The sequence below is a fragment of the Miscanthus floridulus genome, chromosome 3 (assembly GCF_019320115.1).
Source record: "Miscanthus floridulus cultivar M001 chromosome 3, ASM1932011v1, whole genome shotgun sequence".
NCBI lineage: Eukaryota > Viridiplantae > Streptophyta > Magnoliopsida > Poales > Poaceae > Miscanthus > Miscanthus floridulus.
This window is the reverse complement of record NC_089582.1, coordinates 78,889,122-78,908,065: the sequence shown is the minus strand read 5'-3', so window position 1 is coordinate 78,908,065 and position 18,944 is coordinate 78,889,122. Positions and strand designations below refer to the sequence as shown.

General features: G+C 42.0%; 1 protein-coding gene across 1 annotated transcript; it reads left to right on the top strand.

Moving 5' to 3' along the window:
- Positions 1–10,785: 10,785 nt before the first annotated feature.
- Positions 10,786–11,721, top strand: LOC136543925 (expansin-A26-like). The gene is made up of 2 exons (XM_066536241.1): positions 10,786–11,276; positions 11,361–11,721. The coding sequence occupies exons 1-2, from the start codon at positions 10,786–10,788 to the stop codon at positions 11,719–11,721; spliced, it is 852 nt and encodes a 283-aa protein (XP_066392338.1).
- Positions 11,722–18,944: the final 7,223 nt, after the last annotated feature.

Here is an 18,944-nt window from a genome sequence, read left to right as displayed (position 1 = left end):
CACGTGCCTTGATATCCTGGATTTGGTATCATGTGGAGGGTGTTATAATCCATGCCATAATGATATCCTTGTGGAATCTCAATCTGTTGGGTCCTTTGCGAGCTTGCTGCCTGAAGTCTCTGATTATAGACATCAGGATCTATATCTCTACGGACCCTCTGAATGGATGGTGCTATCTTCTGAGCCGGCGATGGTATGTGGCCTGATGTGCCAAAATTGATCATCTGGTTTTAACTTTGCCACACCGGCTGCTACACATGCTGTACTGACAGTCCAAGATTGTATTGTATCTGATTTGTAGTAGTACCCAAAGTTTGTTCAGATGAACCTTGAAGTGTCTAGACGCCACCATTACCAGTTGGTGCTGCTTCTTAATGATTGGTACTGACTTGATTAGTCCCTTGGGTTAATGGATCTAGAATATTATAACAAGTTGATCCAACCTGACCAACCGGAATTCCATGAATCACCTCTTTCATGGCATTGTGAAACGCGTCAGCGAAAGCTTCATTATGGCTTGATAGAGCATCACGAACAGACTTGTTTATGGCTTCCATGAAGAAATGCCTTTCTTCAGCTTCGACTGTATCTATCTGCCCATGTAGTAGAACTCTTGGTAGTGGAAATTTCTGAATAATTGTGCTGTCACATGTTTTGGTGTAGGACAACAAACACTTCTTTTGAAATTCTTCCGTAGCTTTGTTGATGGTATCATTATCTTCATCAGGCAGGTCTTCATAATGTACCATAAGGATGCTATCGTTGTTGTGAACCGCCACGACGATTGTGGGGTCCCACCGGGCGTGCTAGAAACGTATGTCGACACAGAATTTCATCCCATGCTGAGGACACACGTAGCAAGCCGGAAGGGTCCGCTCGATGGAGTAGATCCGCCTAGCTTTAGCACAGGGGTGGTCGATCCTGTGCAATCCTGTCAAGGCGTGCCAATCAATTTGACCCTATAATTGACAAGGAGAGAAAGTTCATCAGTAATTAAGGGCAGAACTTGCCGGTATTGCCAGACAGTTCCGAATGTATGGCTATGAGAGCCGATATGAGAGGAAATTGGCTAAATAGCCGATTCTAGTATATTCATGAGAATAAGTCAGTTAGAGCTCATGGGGTCGTGTGAAGAGAATCGGTTATCATTCAGGATAAACATCATTTAAACAAATATTAATCAATGGTAATAAGATATCAATGATGATCGGTCCATACTAAGCCAATGATTACGAGTAACCGAACTCCTTCTTATAAAGAAACAATTCAACATCACTTAATCGTTTAATAAAGATAAATCTAATAAACATGTTAGATCTCATCTATCACCATGACCAGTGGGGCATGAGGCAGAATCATGCAGGCCATAGAAACAACAATAGACTCGATGACCCTAACTCATTACTAATATCAGTGGGGCATGAGGTAGAATCATGCAGGCCATAATACAATAACAAGATTATGGGGCTAACACATCTTTCAACTTATCCCTACTTCAATGATCTCGTGATGTGAACTGTTCGTGAAAGCACTCAATATCGGCTAAACAGCCGATTCAGGCATAGCGCACAGTTAAGGTCATGTCTTCTCAGGGACGGGTCTATCAACCAACGATCCCCACTCCACGGTGCCAACAATGGGGTGAGAGGTAGAATCCCACAGGCCATGATGATGGGCCATGAAATGGTTCTCGCTAACCGATAGATCTACTCAAGATCGAATATGCCTTAATCGCACGCTATGCACGATTAAGATTGACGTAAAACAGCCGATAAAAACATAACTCATCGCTTAAGATGCAGATTATATTAGTTCTAGATTAGTAAACGATGAGTTAAACAAGATATAAGGCCGATCTAGATCAATCTCAATTGGGCAGAGTGATATTGCTATAATTAGATAAACAATGAAAGCAATAAGCAATATCGGTAACTTAATGAATCTATCAAAGACTGTCACTCTAAGATAGAGCTGATAACTTGACCTTGATCCAATTCAAGCAGTGGGGTGTGAGGCAGAATCACATAGACCATACTTGAATTAGACAAGAGTCGATAACTAGCTTATACCAGAGCCGTAGTGGGGGCAACTGCATCAATGCAGCCATACTTGTCGAAGAACTCACCGAGATCTACTCTACTCCTACTCCTAAGGGGTGGCCGGAGCCAAAAAAAGTAATTGACTTATATTTGGTTGATTGGTTGTCTTCTACAATAGCCAGGGTTTGGTATTTATACCCGGAGCCTAAAACGAACCCTACTCGAGTACGACTTAATACAATCTTTGGCATAATGAAAACATTCCTAATTTAAGATAACTTGGATTCTAATCTTTCCCTTTTTGTAGAGTCCAACACGTTTTTGTCCTAGCGTCGAGCGTAGCCTCCATCGTTATCTGCTGGCGCTATCCGAAGAAAGCCGATTCCTAGATTTTGCATCTGAATCAGCTGTTTCTGATCCGTCCATAACTGATCCCTTGATGATACGATCCTAGGAGCTTCTGGGTCCCTATGACTCTCCTTCCAAATTTTGGTGTAAATAGCATTAGTGTCAATTCCATGTCAAGAGATCTAGAATATCATGGCTTAAACTCTAATTTGAATAATAATTATGCAACTAGATTTTACAAATAAAATATGATTTGTTTTACTTTAGTTTTATAATTCAAATCTAAATTTGGACTTAATACTATTTAGATAATTCTCTGAAGTATCCTATATATGTTTTATAATTAAAATAAATAAAGCCTATAGTTTTCTTTTTAAAAGAAATATATTGGTAGGTGTATCTTTTTCATCGTAGCTCCGATTAGCGTGCTTTTCGTGCGCGTCTGTGTGTTCGTAGTAACGTGTAGAACATCTTTAAAACCCTTTTTGTTTGTTGTTTCATATGTTTGTTGTACTATTTTGATTTAGATCTATTGTTTGCTTCATGTATGATTGTATGGATGCTTGTGTGGTGCTTTATGATCATGTCCAGTCGGTGAGCTAAACGTGGTGAATCAAGAAGCAGATCTTTGAAGCTTTGGACTAGAAGAAGGATTAGAGTTTCAAGGCAAGTATAGCATGGGATCTTCCTTGTTGTCCTATTCACCTTAATATCATTTTAATCATATGCATATGTCTACCTTGGCAACCATAGTAATTTTCCTAGCTATTTGATATCCTGGATTCCTTGTCACCTATGGGTGATTATGCATTAGGTAGTATTATGCTAGTGCTCGAGATGAATAACCATGATCTTGTAACTTGACTAATGTTATATGCAATAAACACTAAAAGATGCTTTTTAGCAACATAGAACAAGGGGCCTAGAGCATTGGGCTATTTTTATGGTGCTCTAGATTCCTCTCCCTAAGGACTTATCTATAAGTGAACATCTAGGACTTATAGTATAGCTGTGAAGCCTACATGGCTCTAACTTTAGCTTAGTATGAGGACCTTTTCTAACTTATTAGAGGTTACCTTTATTGGCGTAAGAATGGCTTGACGAATCGGGTAGAGTGCGACCTCTATCCCCTTGTGTATAGGCTGCGCGTCATTGTACCATCGGGGAGGGGGGCTCTACATCTGTTTGCGGAGTGAATCTAATGGCCCTAACTTGTTAGATGAACCTTTGAAAGGCCTCATAGTGAACCCTGTCGACCTTCCTTGGTAGTGGGTCAAGAGGCTGATCACCTCGGGTGAAAGGGTAAATCACGACTCATAGTGAAAGTGTACAACCTCTACAGAGTGTAAAACTGGTATATCAGCCATGCTCACGGTCATGAGCGGCCTTGGAACCCTTACAAAATAGATGATGAACACTAATGATACAGATGATGAAGATGCTCACTAATGATTAGTGTTTATGCTATTCATTATTCATGTTAACCTGATCATGTGTTTATATGGGCTTGTGATAAACTTGTTGATACTCCTATGCTAAAATTGTGATAATTAAAAGCTAATTATAGTTAAACCAGTGTCAGCCTTTTGAGCCTCATAAACCCCATAATATATTTGTTGAGTACGACATGTACTTACGCTTGTTTTACTTTTTAAATCTTTGGAAAAACCCTAGATGGGTACCAGATTGCTAGAGTTTGAAAGAATTAGGCTTGTGATCAACCAGTCCATTGTCCCTGTGGAATTAGAGTCTTCACCCGAAGATCGGAGTTGTCTTTCCGCTATTTGCTATCTAAGGTTATATTCTTTATACTAAGTATGTTATATATTGAGCATTGTCTTTTGATATTACCCTTATTTGTAGCTATATGTGAGATTTGACTTCCTAGGCTCACATATGGTGTGTATCTAGTTTTGCTCTTAAAACTGGATGCTACACCATGAACCAAAGTTGCTCTCACCCACAACTTGCATGCCACTACTACTCCTGTGTTTGTCGCATTAAAATCTGAGATATAAAAAACAAACCAGAAAATAAGAAAGGGCTCTTTAAATCTGAAATTTATATATAAGACCATGATTCTAGCAGAATCTAAGTATATGTACTAAATATATTCTAGCAGAATAGTTCATATATTTTCTAGTTTTAGGGTGTTTATGAATTGAAAACCCCAACTTTTAGTTTTTATAACTATTTGTCTGAATAATTAACCTATATCCTCTGTTGATGCATATTTACTATACCATCTTATATTTTGAATTGAATATATAAGAGGTTGTATACAACATTAAATCTGTAGTTTAATTGTTGTTTTGCCAAGCTTTATTTTTCTGAATTGATAGTAGATTAATTCTGAAAATATTTCTATGCTTTGAATTTAATTCTGAAAAATGCTAGTGCAACCTCGTCATGTATACCATGTATTTGCAAGAGTAAATTTTTTGAATGATTACACTAGAAACATGGTATAAGGTATATGGGTTCTCTAAATTCTGTAGACCTTAGACTTATCACCTTTGAGAGGCTCATATTTGTTTTTCCTAGCATAATGAATTTTTGGGATGAACGAATGTTTGGTATTCATTCTGAAAATTTGCACATACCATAATCCTAAAAAATGCTAGGATGCTTCTAAGAATATTTTGTATAACCATCCACTATCTTTTTGCACCTTGCTACTTGTTTACACGCAGTAAACATATACGCACATGATGATTCCAGTTATAATGATATATATGAATGATGGAATTATATAGCATGGTCATTGTTGAATCCTAGTAGGATATTCTACTACCACTGAAGTGGAGTAGACTTAGGCACTATAGTTCTTGGTATTACTCTCAAGAATGAGTATGTGGCCATAATAAAATTCGAAGGTCTTATGAGACTCACTGAATGAGAAATTCTAGAAGATATCCTATATTATGATTGCATAATGTTAGAAATATTGAAAATTAAATTTTCAAGCTTATATGACCATATGGGATATAAATGCTACTCTATATAATACAATTAGTTTGAAGCTTTATGTTAAAAGTCATAGAAGACGAGATGATAAAGATGACTTTGTCTAATTCCAGAAGAAATGTTTCTTGAAATAGAAGATCAAGAGCATTGAAGTACTAGAAGTATCCAATATCATCCAGAATTACTCAATATCAAGTAGAAATTGAGTCAGAATTTTTAGATAGCTCTATGAATCAGGATATATGACTTGCATATTATACTCCTAGAAGGATCGAGTAAGTATGAAGCTGCTAAATGTCAAGCATTGAAGCTAAACATGTAAGAATGGATAGAGATTAGAACATTTAAAGTTTCTCTTGAAGAAGAACTTAAATCATGTGCTTATAGATTTGTTTCTTTTGAAATTCATATCCTGAAGTATTGATATAGTGGTGGTAGTGCTTTAAGTTTTAATTCCCGTTGAATTAAGTGGATTATGTAAACTCATAGAAGAGTTAATGGTTACTTTATTAGCTTGAAGACTAATATGAAGCATTGAATATTCCTAGTTGCAATTTTTACTTGCAGTAATATATGTTAATCTTGCATGGAATTAATTATGTTTTACATATAAACAATTGCCTATTATCTATCTAAATAAATTTTGCATTAATTTTATCCACAAAAAGGCCTCAATTAACCATGAAGATTATAGTTCTTTGTGCACTACTACCATGTAGGTAGAAGGGAAACTGAATTTCTAGAAGCACATGAATAGTGGGACTATACTAGCATATTAAATAATCTTAGAAGGATTAATTTAGCTAAGAAATAGTATAATCTTAAAACTATGTATTGAATACTTTAGCCCAAAAAACTAGAAGTTTATGTCCTACCCTATACTAAATAGTACATTGGATATGTGAATTTTATGCCAGCACCAATGAATACTAGAAGTATGATTGAAATCTATGGAACATTAGAAATGATTATTCATAGATGATGCATGTAGCATATTACTACTTGAAGTAATTATAGCATGAAAAGGGGGAGGAATTTTAGGTAAAGGCATAAGAAAATATGGGTAATATATATTTAATAGGCATAGCCTTCCTAAATCTATTTTTAAGTGCATGTATCAGGACTTGAAGGTTCAACCGCGTCCCTTCCGGCCGTTCTCTACATTGCACTAATTGCATGCGAGCTTGTAGGTTTGCATTTTTATTGTTATCTATTCTGTTGGATTGAATACCAACATTCCATGTTACATACAAATGTGTATTACTATGTTGTGCTCTCAATGAGCTGCAACTACCTCTACTCCTGTATGAATATTAGCATAAGAAGTTATATTTGTAGCTAGTAGCTACCTTTGCACTTCCCTCATAATTAAATTGGCTAGCTAGCATGCTATGTCTATATAGTTCTCATTGAACTAAAGAATATTTTGCTTTCAATGCATTGCATGCATAAGCAATGGATTGATCTAGGGCCATAGCCTAAGATCAGGGAGAGTGAGTTAATATGAAATTAGCTCAATGGAGACTAACCCAATTGATGGGATGGATAATTGTGGAATTAAGATGGTATATAACACACCTATAATGATTTGGGATTTAAGAAGAAAAGACATTTGGAAAATTTTGCATTAATGACAATTAGAAAGTCTAAAAGAAATTTCATGTGAGTTTGAATGTTGCGTATTCTATGTTTTTGAAGTATATGGTCCATTTTTATGTATGAGTACTTGGATCAATTATGTTGGTTAAACAATAAAGAAGCTAGACAATGAAATAGTTTTCTAAACTATGATATGTGCAAATCAGGGGAGAACATCCCTGAGTTTATAGGAATGCTAAACATTCTTAAGTTCACTTTATGTATTATAGCTCGCTGCATCAATAGATAATAACCCCGGTGTTTAAATATGTGCGTTAATATTTCTCATAAATCTCTATCATAGCATACATGGATGGGCCTCCACTTGTAGTTGGAGATACATGAATTTGATTTTTTTTAGCCCGTGATAGGGGATATCTTTTGAAGTATGCTATTAAAGATCTAATAATATTGGCATTACGGGGAGACAAAGCCTATTTTGAATGCCAAATATTATTTCCACGGAAGAAAAATGATCTTAAGAAAAAAATATTCCTTGAAGCTTGAAGCAGGAATAGTATCACACACTAAATCAAACAATAGTTTGACTAATGCTCTTGTGAAGCATGAAGCGGAGCATATGCCAGATATTTTTGAAAAACGAGAGGAGTAACTTGAAGTTACAAACCAGAAGTTGTGTTTACTAGTAGTAAACTAAATGTTGTATACTATCATACTAAAATCTACGGGGACGCCTGTGGGTTCTAGTTTAGTGTATACATGTTAAATAAAATAAGACTAAACTCCTCCATTCTCATGAAGAGTACACCTCATGAATAAGGTTAAGCGCCTCATGAAGAGGGTTGTCATGAAGATGAAAACCAACACACTATGTGCGCACATCATTAGTGTTGGATATGCATAACAACAAATTATCTCTTGTTTGGAAAATGACAAAGAGATAGAATAATCTCACAATGCGAGAATATTGGGAGAAAATAATATTTGTCGACAACACTATCTCTATAATTGCAAATGTTTCTCCTATGAGAGAACCCGGATCCAGAAAATAAAGTCCATGGCAAAGTCGCTTGCAGCGATTATATCGGGTCAATGAAGAAAGCAATTGAGGCTGAATCTCCTACTAAGAAGAAATAAATGTTTTGCTATATCTCTGGCAAATGAAATGAATAAATATGAAATATGCAGTTAATAAGTGGATTATGAAGATCCATATAGTTCCTGAAGAATATAAATCGCAACATATGAAAATTAAATCTCATATACCAAGTATTAAGAAATCTAAGGTATAATATATTTCTGAATGAATATTAAAGTCTCAAGAAGAGCATGTCCTAGAAGGAATAGTCATCGAATGACTGTGTAGTGAATAACACTATCTCATTGTGTATATCACATAATAATCTCTCTTATAGTAGAGAATATATCTCATAGAAGAGAAATGTTATTCTCTAAGAATGAAAACATCCTTAAAGGATTTAATCCATGAAGGATTTACCGGTCGGTTCTTGAAAAACACCATTAATACCTAAAGTGAATGTAGACCCGAGAGAAAGAAAATGAGAAATCCTAAATACCATGAAGGTGTCATACAAACACTTAGAAAGTGTATATTATAAAACTAGCAATGAAGTTTTGATAGCCTCTAAATACCATAGAAGGTATAAGAATAATGGTGACTTTGGGAATTGAATTATCCCCTAAATGCCAAATACAAGACTAGATTTGGATTTATTATTTAGTGGTAGAATCAAAATCTCGAAGATTTGTAGAACATATAATTTAAAATTCACCAAGGAAGAATTATTAGTATTTAGACTCTAGTATAAATTTGATACACTATCTAGAAGATATTGAATATTAACTTATTTATCCCCATAATCCTCTGAAAGGATTTATTATCCTGAAGGACAAAATTTATTTGTTTTGCACAACTAATAAGTGGTTATTATGCATGAAGCATATTGCCCTTGTTTATACCTATATATAATTCATAGAAGAATTATGAGCCAATTTTTTGAAAGATATAGTATTGGGTGTTGTATTCCATTAATTAAGCACACATTTATGAAAAGTGTGGTTTGAACAATGAAGTTCAAATTTTGGCTTTATGAGGGGGACCATATATTTATTGAATCTACCTTAAAGATAAACCACTAGAATTACAAAGATCAAGTAGATCATATTTGCTAAAATACTAAAGTTTATGCATAGATCATGAAGATCAATATCTATTTATGAAGAATAGAATATCCTGAAGAATAAATGACCAAGAAGGTTAAATGTTGTACTCTTTTTCTCTATGTAAGTTTTTACTTGAAGATTTCTCACACAAGATTTTTAATGAGACAACATGTGCAAGGCAATTAACGAATGCGATGTACTCTTTTCTTCAAGAACCGTTTTTCCCACTGGATTTTTGGATGGAGTTTTTTGGTAATCGCCTAAGGGAGAGTGTTGTAAAACATACGGACTCTATCCTAGAAGGAAAGAAGAACAAGAAATCCTAATCCTAGTCTGTTTGTATGTGGGCTCTTACCAAACTCTTAGACCTTGACAGGGCTACATATACGTGGGAGCTTTATATTGTAATCACTAATATTCAGAGAAATAAAGAATAGTCTCTCTATCTCTTATGTCTATGTGTTCTACTTTTATCAACTACATTGATCATGAGAGATGGAGAGAGAAAATATGTCAACCGCTGACAACATGTTTTATAACAGTTATTAGCTAGCTATGAACTCCGGCTAATTTAGATTATTTTTAGATCTAACAAATAACTAGCACAATGGACACTAATTAAGAGTCTGTTTAGATTCTCTTGTCTAAACTAGTTGGTTAAAGTTGAGGACTAAAATTTTAGATCACTCGTGTGATCTAAATTTTTTATAAGGTTGGTTAAACTTTATATAACACTTTATATTTCCTGCTTAAGTCTAAGGAGCTAAAGTAATATAAAGTTTATAGTAATATAAAGCTTAGTGACTAAACTTTACACGATGGACATGCTGGATTTAACTAGCGGGCTTTAAACCTATCTTCCCGTTTTGAAAAAATATCTTCTTGCATGACAAGCCAACCTCCTAGAACCTCTAGAGGCAAAAGACATAAACACCCTAGCGCTACCTCGGCACCATAGTCCCAACCCCGGAGCCGAAAAGAAAAGTATAAGAGTAAAATGCATCGGATGTCCATTAACTTTTGTTGGGGTGTCATCTAGGCCCATCAACTTTGAAACTATATTTTTTGGTCCATGAACTTTTAAAATGGTTCACTGTAGGTCCATGCCACTTATTTAACCTTAAATTCAAAGTACATTTGCAGAAAACCCCCTACCTTTCTTCGCACTGCTCGTTTCGGCACAGCCTGCCTCATCGCGGGAGAGCAACCCTTCATGAGCGATTGTAGCCAAGCAGCAGCGGTAGCATGACGTACCGATGCATTCGCCGAAGTCATCATGGGAGAGCAGCCCTTCGTGGGCGAGGTCATTGAATCGCTCCTCGACATGGCGCCACAGCTCGGTGGCCTCGATGGAGCCCGTGGTGCGACTGATGAAGCGGAGGCCCTAGCTTGAGCACACGCCAGGCTCTCGTGCGGGAGTGGTTGAGCTGCGCCTGCTCCCTCCGCCGCTCGCGCACTGCCATGGCCGCCTCCCGCTGTAGCTCGACGGGCGTGGGGTGGTACGGGGACGGGGACGGGGACCACTGCAAGGCTATGTATATATATATATATATATATATATATATATATATATATATATATATTATCATGTAAGCTTGCTAGGTTTACACATACGCTGACTACCAAGCAAATTAAAGCATAACCAATCATGTCTGGTCGTCATCATTCGTGGACAATATGGGCGCCTCTCCTAGCGTCACTGCTGCTCGTCGAGCTTGCGTTGTCGTCGGCCGTGGGAGCCAAGGTGGTGGAGGAGGAGGAGGACGATGGTGGAGCCAGTAAGAAGAAGCCCCACATTAACCACGGCAAGTTCAAGGTGGACCCGTGGACGGACGGGCACGCGACGTTCTACGGCGGGCGCGATGGGTCTGGCACCACGGACGGCGGCGCGTGTGGGTACAAGGGTGAGCTGGGAAAAGACTACAGCGCGCTGACGGTGGCCGTGGGCCCATCACTATATAGCAACGGGGCTGGGTGCGGCGTGTGCTACGAGCTCAAGGGCACCGTGGTGGTGATGGCCACCAACCAGGCCCCGCCGCCGGTGAGCGGGCAGAAGGGCGAGCACTTCGAGCTCACCATGCTGGCGTTCCTCAAGATCACCGAGGAGAAGGATGGCATCATGCCCATCACCTACCGCAAGTACGTAGTAGTAGTGCAGCACTTCCGTATGCATGCGCATCATCTACCGATCTACATACAAACAATTGACACACACATATGCAGGGTGGTGTGCGTGAGGCAAGGCGGCATCCAGTACACGATCACGGGGAACCCGCACTACAACATGGTGATGGTGACGAACGTCGGTGGTGCCGGGGACGTGGTGGGGCTGTCGGTGAAGGGCAACAAGCGCGTCAAGTGGACGCCGATGAAGTGCTGCTGGGGCCAGCTCTGGACGACGGAGGTCGACCTCACCGGTGAGTCGCTGACGTTCCATGTCAAGACCGGCGACCACCGCAATTTCAACACCCATAGTGTAGGACTCGTTGTCGGACGCATCGGTGGAGGCGACGGTGGTCTGGTCGTCCGCCAGGTAGTCCATGATGTGGAGGTGGCCACTACGCTGGGCGTTGCTCCCATGTGACGGCGTCCACATGGCGGCTGTCGTGGCGCGAGAGCTATCATCCTCCTCTCTGAGGCGGCACAGCGGTGGTTGCGCGCCCCGCCAGGCCCGGCCCTTTTATTATCTTACCCATAGTTCTAGTCTACACCGCAATGCGTTCGTCCGTCAGCCAGCTATCCCCGTTCCCATGGGTAGGCACCAGGCAGCAACGGCTGGGCGGTGGGCAGCCCGTGCCCCGGGCCGGTGATTCCTTAGCGGGCACGGTCTCCTCGCACTATTTTTTCTCTTGTTTGCTTCGCGGTGCGGTGCTCGGCTAGCTGTTGCGTCCTACGGTTCTGCCATAGCGTTGGGCGAGCTTAGCTTTTGGCCACTCTCGCCGGTGCCGACCCCGTCCCCATCCCCGTACTGCCCCATGCCCATCGAGCTACAGCGGGAGGCGGCTATGGCGGCACACGAGTGGTGGAGGGAGCGAATTTTTTTAATATTAACACTTTTTGGAAACTAATTTCAAATCTAACACGGTCGGTTTTTTAAAAAAAAACTAACACTTTTGGCCGCGCCTATTGCCTTGGCGTGGCCAAATGCCTGTGCCGCGCCATGCATGGTGGCGCGGTAGAGGGCTGACATGGCGGCGACCGGAATCGCTGACCGCTGACGGGGCAGGGCCTACCGCGTCACTGATCTTGGCGCGGCACTACCGCACCCTGATCTGTGGCGCGACAGAGCCGAATAAAACCGACCGTCGTGGCCCACATCCGCCAGTGGCCGAGCAGCCACCGTTGCCCGAGCAGCACAGCAAGGCCGCCTACCCGCCGTGGCCACATCCGCCCATGCTAGCCCACCGCCGAGTACGCCCGTGCCAGCCAGCTCGCCGCCGAGCATGGCACGGGCATTGGCCGCCCAGTGCGGCCGTCGAGCCCGCACGCCGACGCGCCACCCCCTCCAGTCACGCACGGCGGCTGCCCATCGAGGACTATGCCTGTGCCTTCTAGCCCGGTCTAATGCGCTGCAGCGAGGTACTCCCCTAATAAAGTTAGTAAAATGATTAAAGTATAGTTAGTAGAGTTAGTAAAGTTATTTAGTTTAGTTAGTATAGGTAATATAGTAAGTTAGTATAGGTAGTTTAGTTAATACAGTTATTGAGTCTAGTTATACATTAGATTTAGTCTAATTAGTTGTTGTAGTTAGCCTTATATAGATGTTAATATTAGATTAGTTAGTATAGTTACAGTTAGAATATGTATTAATATTACTATGGACATTACGTACGATGATTTCGACAACTTGATGAAGTTTCTTGAAATGCTTTTGCAGATAGATTGTTGTGTTAGAGTTTTGTATGGAGGAAGTGTTAGGAGAGAAGATGGTATGTTTGAGGATATGGAAGAAGAATTGGAATGGTTTGATGAACCTCCTAGCTTCAATGACCTTTGTGTCTGTTTGAATGCAAAGTTTGATGGTGATTTCACACTGAAGGGGAGGTTTGATACTAGAAATACTAGGGCACACTATGTCCTCATGCCCTTGTGACTTTGCTCACTGGTCTCGCTACACTAGGGTTCTCTAAGGTTTCAATGTGCCCATGGCTGAGGTGGTGGTGGAGAATGGGTACAGAATGTAGGGTGTTCAGGACGGTCCGTCCATTGATGGTGTTGGAGGCAATGAGCAAGAATTAGGGGTCGAAGGGGAAGCAACTCAGGGTAATATAGATTTGGATGGTCAGTTGACGTAGGAGTAGTTTCATTCAACTACAGTAGGTTGTATAAGCAATGACTTTGATGTGAATGATTTCAAATGGGAAGAGGAGGAGTAGGAGGAGGACAGGATCGGTGATGTAGTTAGCAGTGATTCAGATGATTCTGATGATGACCAAGGAGGTACAGATGCTATGCCAACACAATCTGATTCCATGCCAGTACCGGTTCATACTATGCCATTACCAGTACCAACTGAGGTTTTGCATGGTGTCCAGGCTCAGGGTAGACTAATCACATATTTGGCTGTAGATGATACCCCCTATGATTTATGGGCCAGAATTAGCGAAGCGTAGCAGTATGTTCCACCACCACCTTACACAGCGATTGAGCTTGAGCAACTAAGGTCCAAGAACGTACCTTTCATGGGCGTTCTAAACTATAGGGATGTCAGCATGACGGATATGGTAGTTTGTGACACCGGTCTTTAGTTGTATAGGAATTCATTGTATAACCATGAGAAAGAAACCCTTAGAAAGGGGATGATATTCAACATAATGTTAGAGATGAAACTCTTCCTTCAGGACTATGCTATGTACCACCATAGGCCGTACACCGTCACTCATTCAGACCAGGAGTTGAGGTACCACATGATATGTAAAAATGGTTGTATGTGGAGGTTAAATGCACGAAAGAGACAGAGTAATGGCAAGTGGAGGATAACTAAAGTTGTCGAACCCCACACTTGCCTACACAATAGGGGGAATAAAAATCATCAGTAGCTCACTGCATGTTACCTTGCCCGTCGTATATTGGGGCTCGTTGATGATAATAATGACATCTCGGTGTCTTCTTTACAACAGTCCATATCTGGATTTGTTAGGTACGATGTGGCATACGGAAAGGCTTGGCATGCTAAGCAAATTGCTCTGGCGATTCGATGGGGTACTTAGGAGGAAGCGTACAACAGGGTGCCCTGCATCTTATGTGCAATGCATTACTACAACCCTGGCTTGAAATGGTTTATGGACACTGGAGGGATGTTTTTTCGGGACCCATTGAGGCATGTCCTCTATTGTGTGTTCTGGTCGTTCGCGCAAATAGAACATGCATTCCAGTTTTGTTGGCCAGTCGTACTTGTTGATGGCACTTTCCTGATAGGAAAGTACAGGGGCACCTTGATGATGGCTGCTGTTGTTGATCCTGAGGACCAGATAGTACCCATGGCTTTTGCTTTGGCAGAGGGAGAGAACAATGAATCATGGTCATGGTTCATGCGGCTTCTACGTGTGCAAGTGCTTGGCTCAATTCGCACTATATGTTTGATCTCGGACCGTCACACAGGGCTTCTTAATGCTATAGCTGAGCATATAGATAGGTTCCCGCCTCTAGTACATAGATGGTGCATGAGACACTTTGCTGCTAATTTCTGACGGCATAAGCAGAAGCAGGAGGTATGTGACAAAGGTAAAGGCTCTATGTTGTGTATGTACAGAGCACCAATTCAAGGAGACAAAGAAAGAACTAAACAAGATGGTAAATGCAGCGGAAAAGGCCTGGTTAGAGGTGCAGATGGAACAGAAGGCTCAGTGGGCATTAGCATATGACGAGGGGGTTTCAGATATGGCATCATAACCACTAACTCCTCGGAGTCCTTCAACCATGTATTCACTGGAGTTCGATCGTTGCCTGTGTCTAGAATTGTTGAGTTCTCGTTTCATAAGTGCAATGAATATTTTGTGAAGAGGTAGAAACTTGCGCAGAGGAATATAGCTGAGCAGGGGCATTTTGGAAAGGCCGGAGCTGGACATTTGAAGGAGGTCGAGGAATTGGCCAAGCAGCACACCGTCGAGCTGTATGGACCCCACCACCATATCTTTAGTGTACGGGGCAAGGGTGGCACAAGCTTGGGCGGCGAACGTTATGGTGGACGAAACTACCGAGTTGATCTTGAAAAGGTACAGTGCAGTTGTAACGTCCATCAGATCATGCATGCCCCTTGCTCTCATATGATCACGGCCTGTAGGGTTCGCGGGTACAACTATGAGGATCTGCCATATATGTCACCCTTGTATCTCCGCTCGAACACCTTTAGTATTTGGGAGATGAGCTTCGAGCCATACCTTGACCCGACACAGTGCTCATCTAACTTCTTTTCTTCGTACCTTGCATGAGCCACCTCTGCAACATGGTCCTCGCTGCATCTAATTCCTTCATGTATTAAATGCAATCAGTTAGCAACGTGACTATATTACATTTAAAATCAGGTAATGAAAAAAAGGCTTCAAAGTACTCACTGGCATATAATAAAACAACATGCTCGTTCAAGACCTGCATCTATACTCTTGTCTCCTCCCTTGCCTTCTTCCTTGCCCTCTCCTCCTCTAATGTCATCCGTCTCTTCAATCCCCATTTGACAAGCCCAACGTTGATCGGGTTATAAATACCACGCTGTCTAGCAAGCTCACGCATCTTGTCTTTGTGATGTTTAACGAAAAGGTTGACGTAGTCAGGTCCATATCCCCTCTTTCATGCAATTACTTGTTTCCCCTTTAGTTCATCCAAGAACTTAGCTTGACCATTATAACATTCCCACCTGCATTTCCTAGTGCTCTGTTCAAACGATAAATTATATTATATATATCTTAATAAAAGAAACAAAATACGATTTTATGGTTACCACAAAAATAACCAACCTCACCATAGTCAATTATATGGCCGCAATAATGGTCTATTCCAAGCTCCGAAAGGACTAGACCGTAGTTGGATTTAACACCATATTTGCACTTGGCTGGCAGTGCTTTGTAAATTAACCTTTCTTTTTTCTTTTACTTTGCTTTTAGAGTTCTTCGGGCCATTTGTTCTTAGGACCATATGACCACTCCTTGAAACGACACTTTGCCATTGAATACACCTAAATAACGTGACATTAGTACATAACACATATAGCTCAACATTTCAACATATACACTTTGCACTTACTTCATGCTTGTTTGGACACACAAACTCCAACGTATTGTCAGGGTTTATCACGGCTCGGTCTCCGCAATGGTACAGAGGAGGTTCCTCGAGTCGTCGAACTGTGGCTAAGTGCTTCTCCTTAGCAGTCATTGGAGGGGGTTAGGGGGAGGTGGAAGCCACCGCTCGAAGTGCTCTCGTGGATATCGCCATCTCCACCAATCGTCGAAAAGGAGGTACCTGGGGTCAAACTTGTCTGCACCGTCGATCCACTGAAAGAAAAAGTAGCTCTCATGGTCCTACACAATAAAAATTCAACAAAATATTAGTAACCTAGTAAAACAAATAAATTAGAAAAATATACGGAAACAATTACTTACATTAAAATGACTGCACGTGTAGAAGCAACGAGCCACTGTGTCCGGATGTCTCGATTGAAACATGTCGGCCGGACAACCACAGTCACAGTTAGGGACAGGAAGTTCAGGAGGGACAGGGCATCTTTGCTAGACTCGTCGGGGTACAATTCTCTAGGACGACCCTGTTTTTACCATAACTGCTCCCGAAACATGTCTTTCATCTAATAAAACGGTTCAAATTAAACATCAATCAAAACAACACAAATTAATGTAAAATATAATAATTTGCAATGCAACTAAAATAATATAACCAACAATTATAGCAACAAAAATATACATGGTAAACATACTTCTAACTAAATAATTAACCTTAACATTGATAAAATCAAACTAATATCTTCCTTCAAACCGTAGACCATAGTTCCCAAACATAATTTTTCTCCTAAACTTAGCTTCCATTCATAATATACTATCCACCATTCAAACGAAAATAAAATGTATGTCATTACCTTGCACGAGGACGAGGAGGGAAGGAGGTGGCCAGGGAATGGAAGGGAAGGGAGAGATGCGGCAATGGAGAGCCGGGCTGCCAGCATTCGTGGCGTGGCGGCCGACGTGCTCGGTGGAGGGCTGGCACGGGCGGACGCGGGCGCGGCGGCCTTGCTGCTCCGGCAGCGGGACTGGCGGCGTCGGTTTTATTCGGCTCTGCCGCGCCACGGATCAGGGCGCGCAGTACCGCGCCAAGATCGGTGGCGCGGCAGGCCCTGCCCCGTCAGCGGTCTGCGATTCTAGTCGCCGCCACGTTAGCCTTCTGCCGCGCCACCATACATGGCACGGCACAGGCATTTGGCCGCGCTAGGGCAATAGGCGTGGCCAAAAGTGTTAGTTTAAAAAAAACCGACCGTGTTAGATTTAAAATTAGTTTCCAAAAAGTGTTAAAATTAAAAAAAATCGAGAGAGCAGGCGCAACTCAACCGCTCCCGCGCGGGCGCTAGGCGCGCACTCAAGGGCCTCCGCTTCATCAGCCGCACCACGGGCTCCGTCGAGGTCGTCGAGCTATGGCGCCGCGTCGAGGAGCGATCCAACGACCTCGTCCGCGAAGGGCTGCTCTCCCGCGACGACTTCGGCGAATGCATCGGCACGTCGTGCTACCGCTCCTGCTTGGCTACAATCACCCGCGAAGGGCTACTCTCCCACGACGAGGTAGGCATGCCGAAACGAGCAGCGCAAAGAAAGCTAGGAGGTTTTCTGCAAATGTACTTTGAATTTAAGGTTAAATAAATGACATGGACCTACAGTGAATCAATTTAAAAGTTCATGGACCAAAAATACAGTTTTAAAATTGATGGCACTCCAACAAAAGTTAATGGACGTTCGGTGCGTTTTACTCTAAAGTATAATGGGCATTACCGTAATTTGCTAGGAAAAAAAAGGGCTCCTTCCCTTCCGCAAACGCTGGGCAATTTAATTTATTGCCACTTTTACGGTTGCCACTCCTCCAGTTGCCAGCGTTAAAAGTGCTCCTACATATTTACCACTGCATGCAATTCGCCTCCTACGAATTTGCCATTTTCGCCGACGTGTCGTGCCGGATGGACTCGCCAGCGTGGAAGGCAGCCTGGGAACCCTATTTGGGCGTGGCAAATGACCATACTGCCGCTCCTCCACCTCACGTTCTTTTCTGGGCCAGGCAAAGGACCGATCCCGGACCGAGAAGCCACCGACTCTACTCCAACTCACGCAGCGCCCTCTCCTTGAACCTCGTGGCGGCGGCGGCAGACAAGCAGGAGGCGTCGGCAAAGGCCGTGCGCAGCTCGCTATCATCGTCAATCGATCGATCGGCATGGCATATCCACTGACGTGCATAGTACTGGTCGTTCTCGCGAGCTGTTAATAATTCCGTCGCGTTCACCTCGGTTGGCACCGGTATATGCAGTTGACATGACGAGCCGTTCGTGATCCCGTGCTCCCCCCAGCACAAGGCTCCCCGAGATTCCGCGCACACATGAGTGAGGTGAGGTGACTACATGATGATTATGATGGCATGGCGATGCCGATGCCGATGCGCTCGGCGCTCCTCTCTCTCTCTCTCTAGCCGCTACATATTCTTCCTCTCTCTATCTCTGTCTCTCCGCCCAGCTTTCGAACGCGACACTCATCGCACATTCCCGTCAGGCCGGTATCCGCCTCGGGCTTCGCCGAAATCGTACGCTACCTCTCCTCCCCCCCGGCC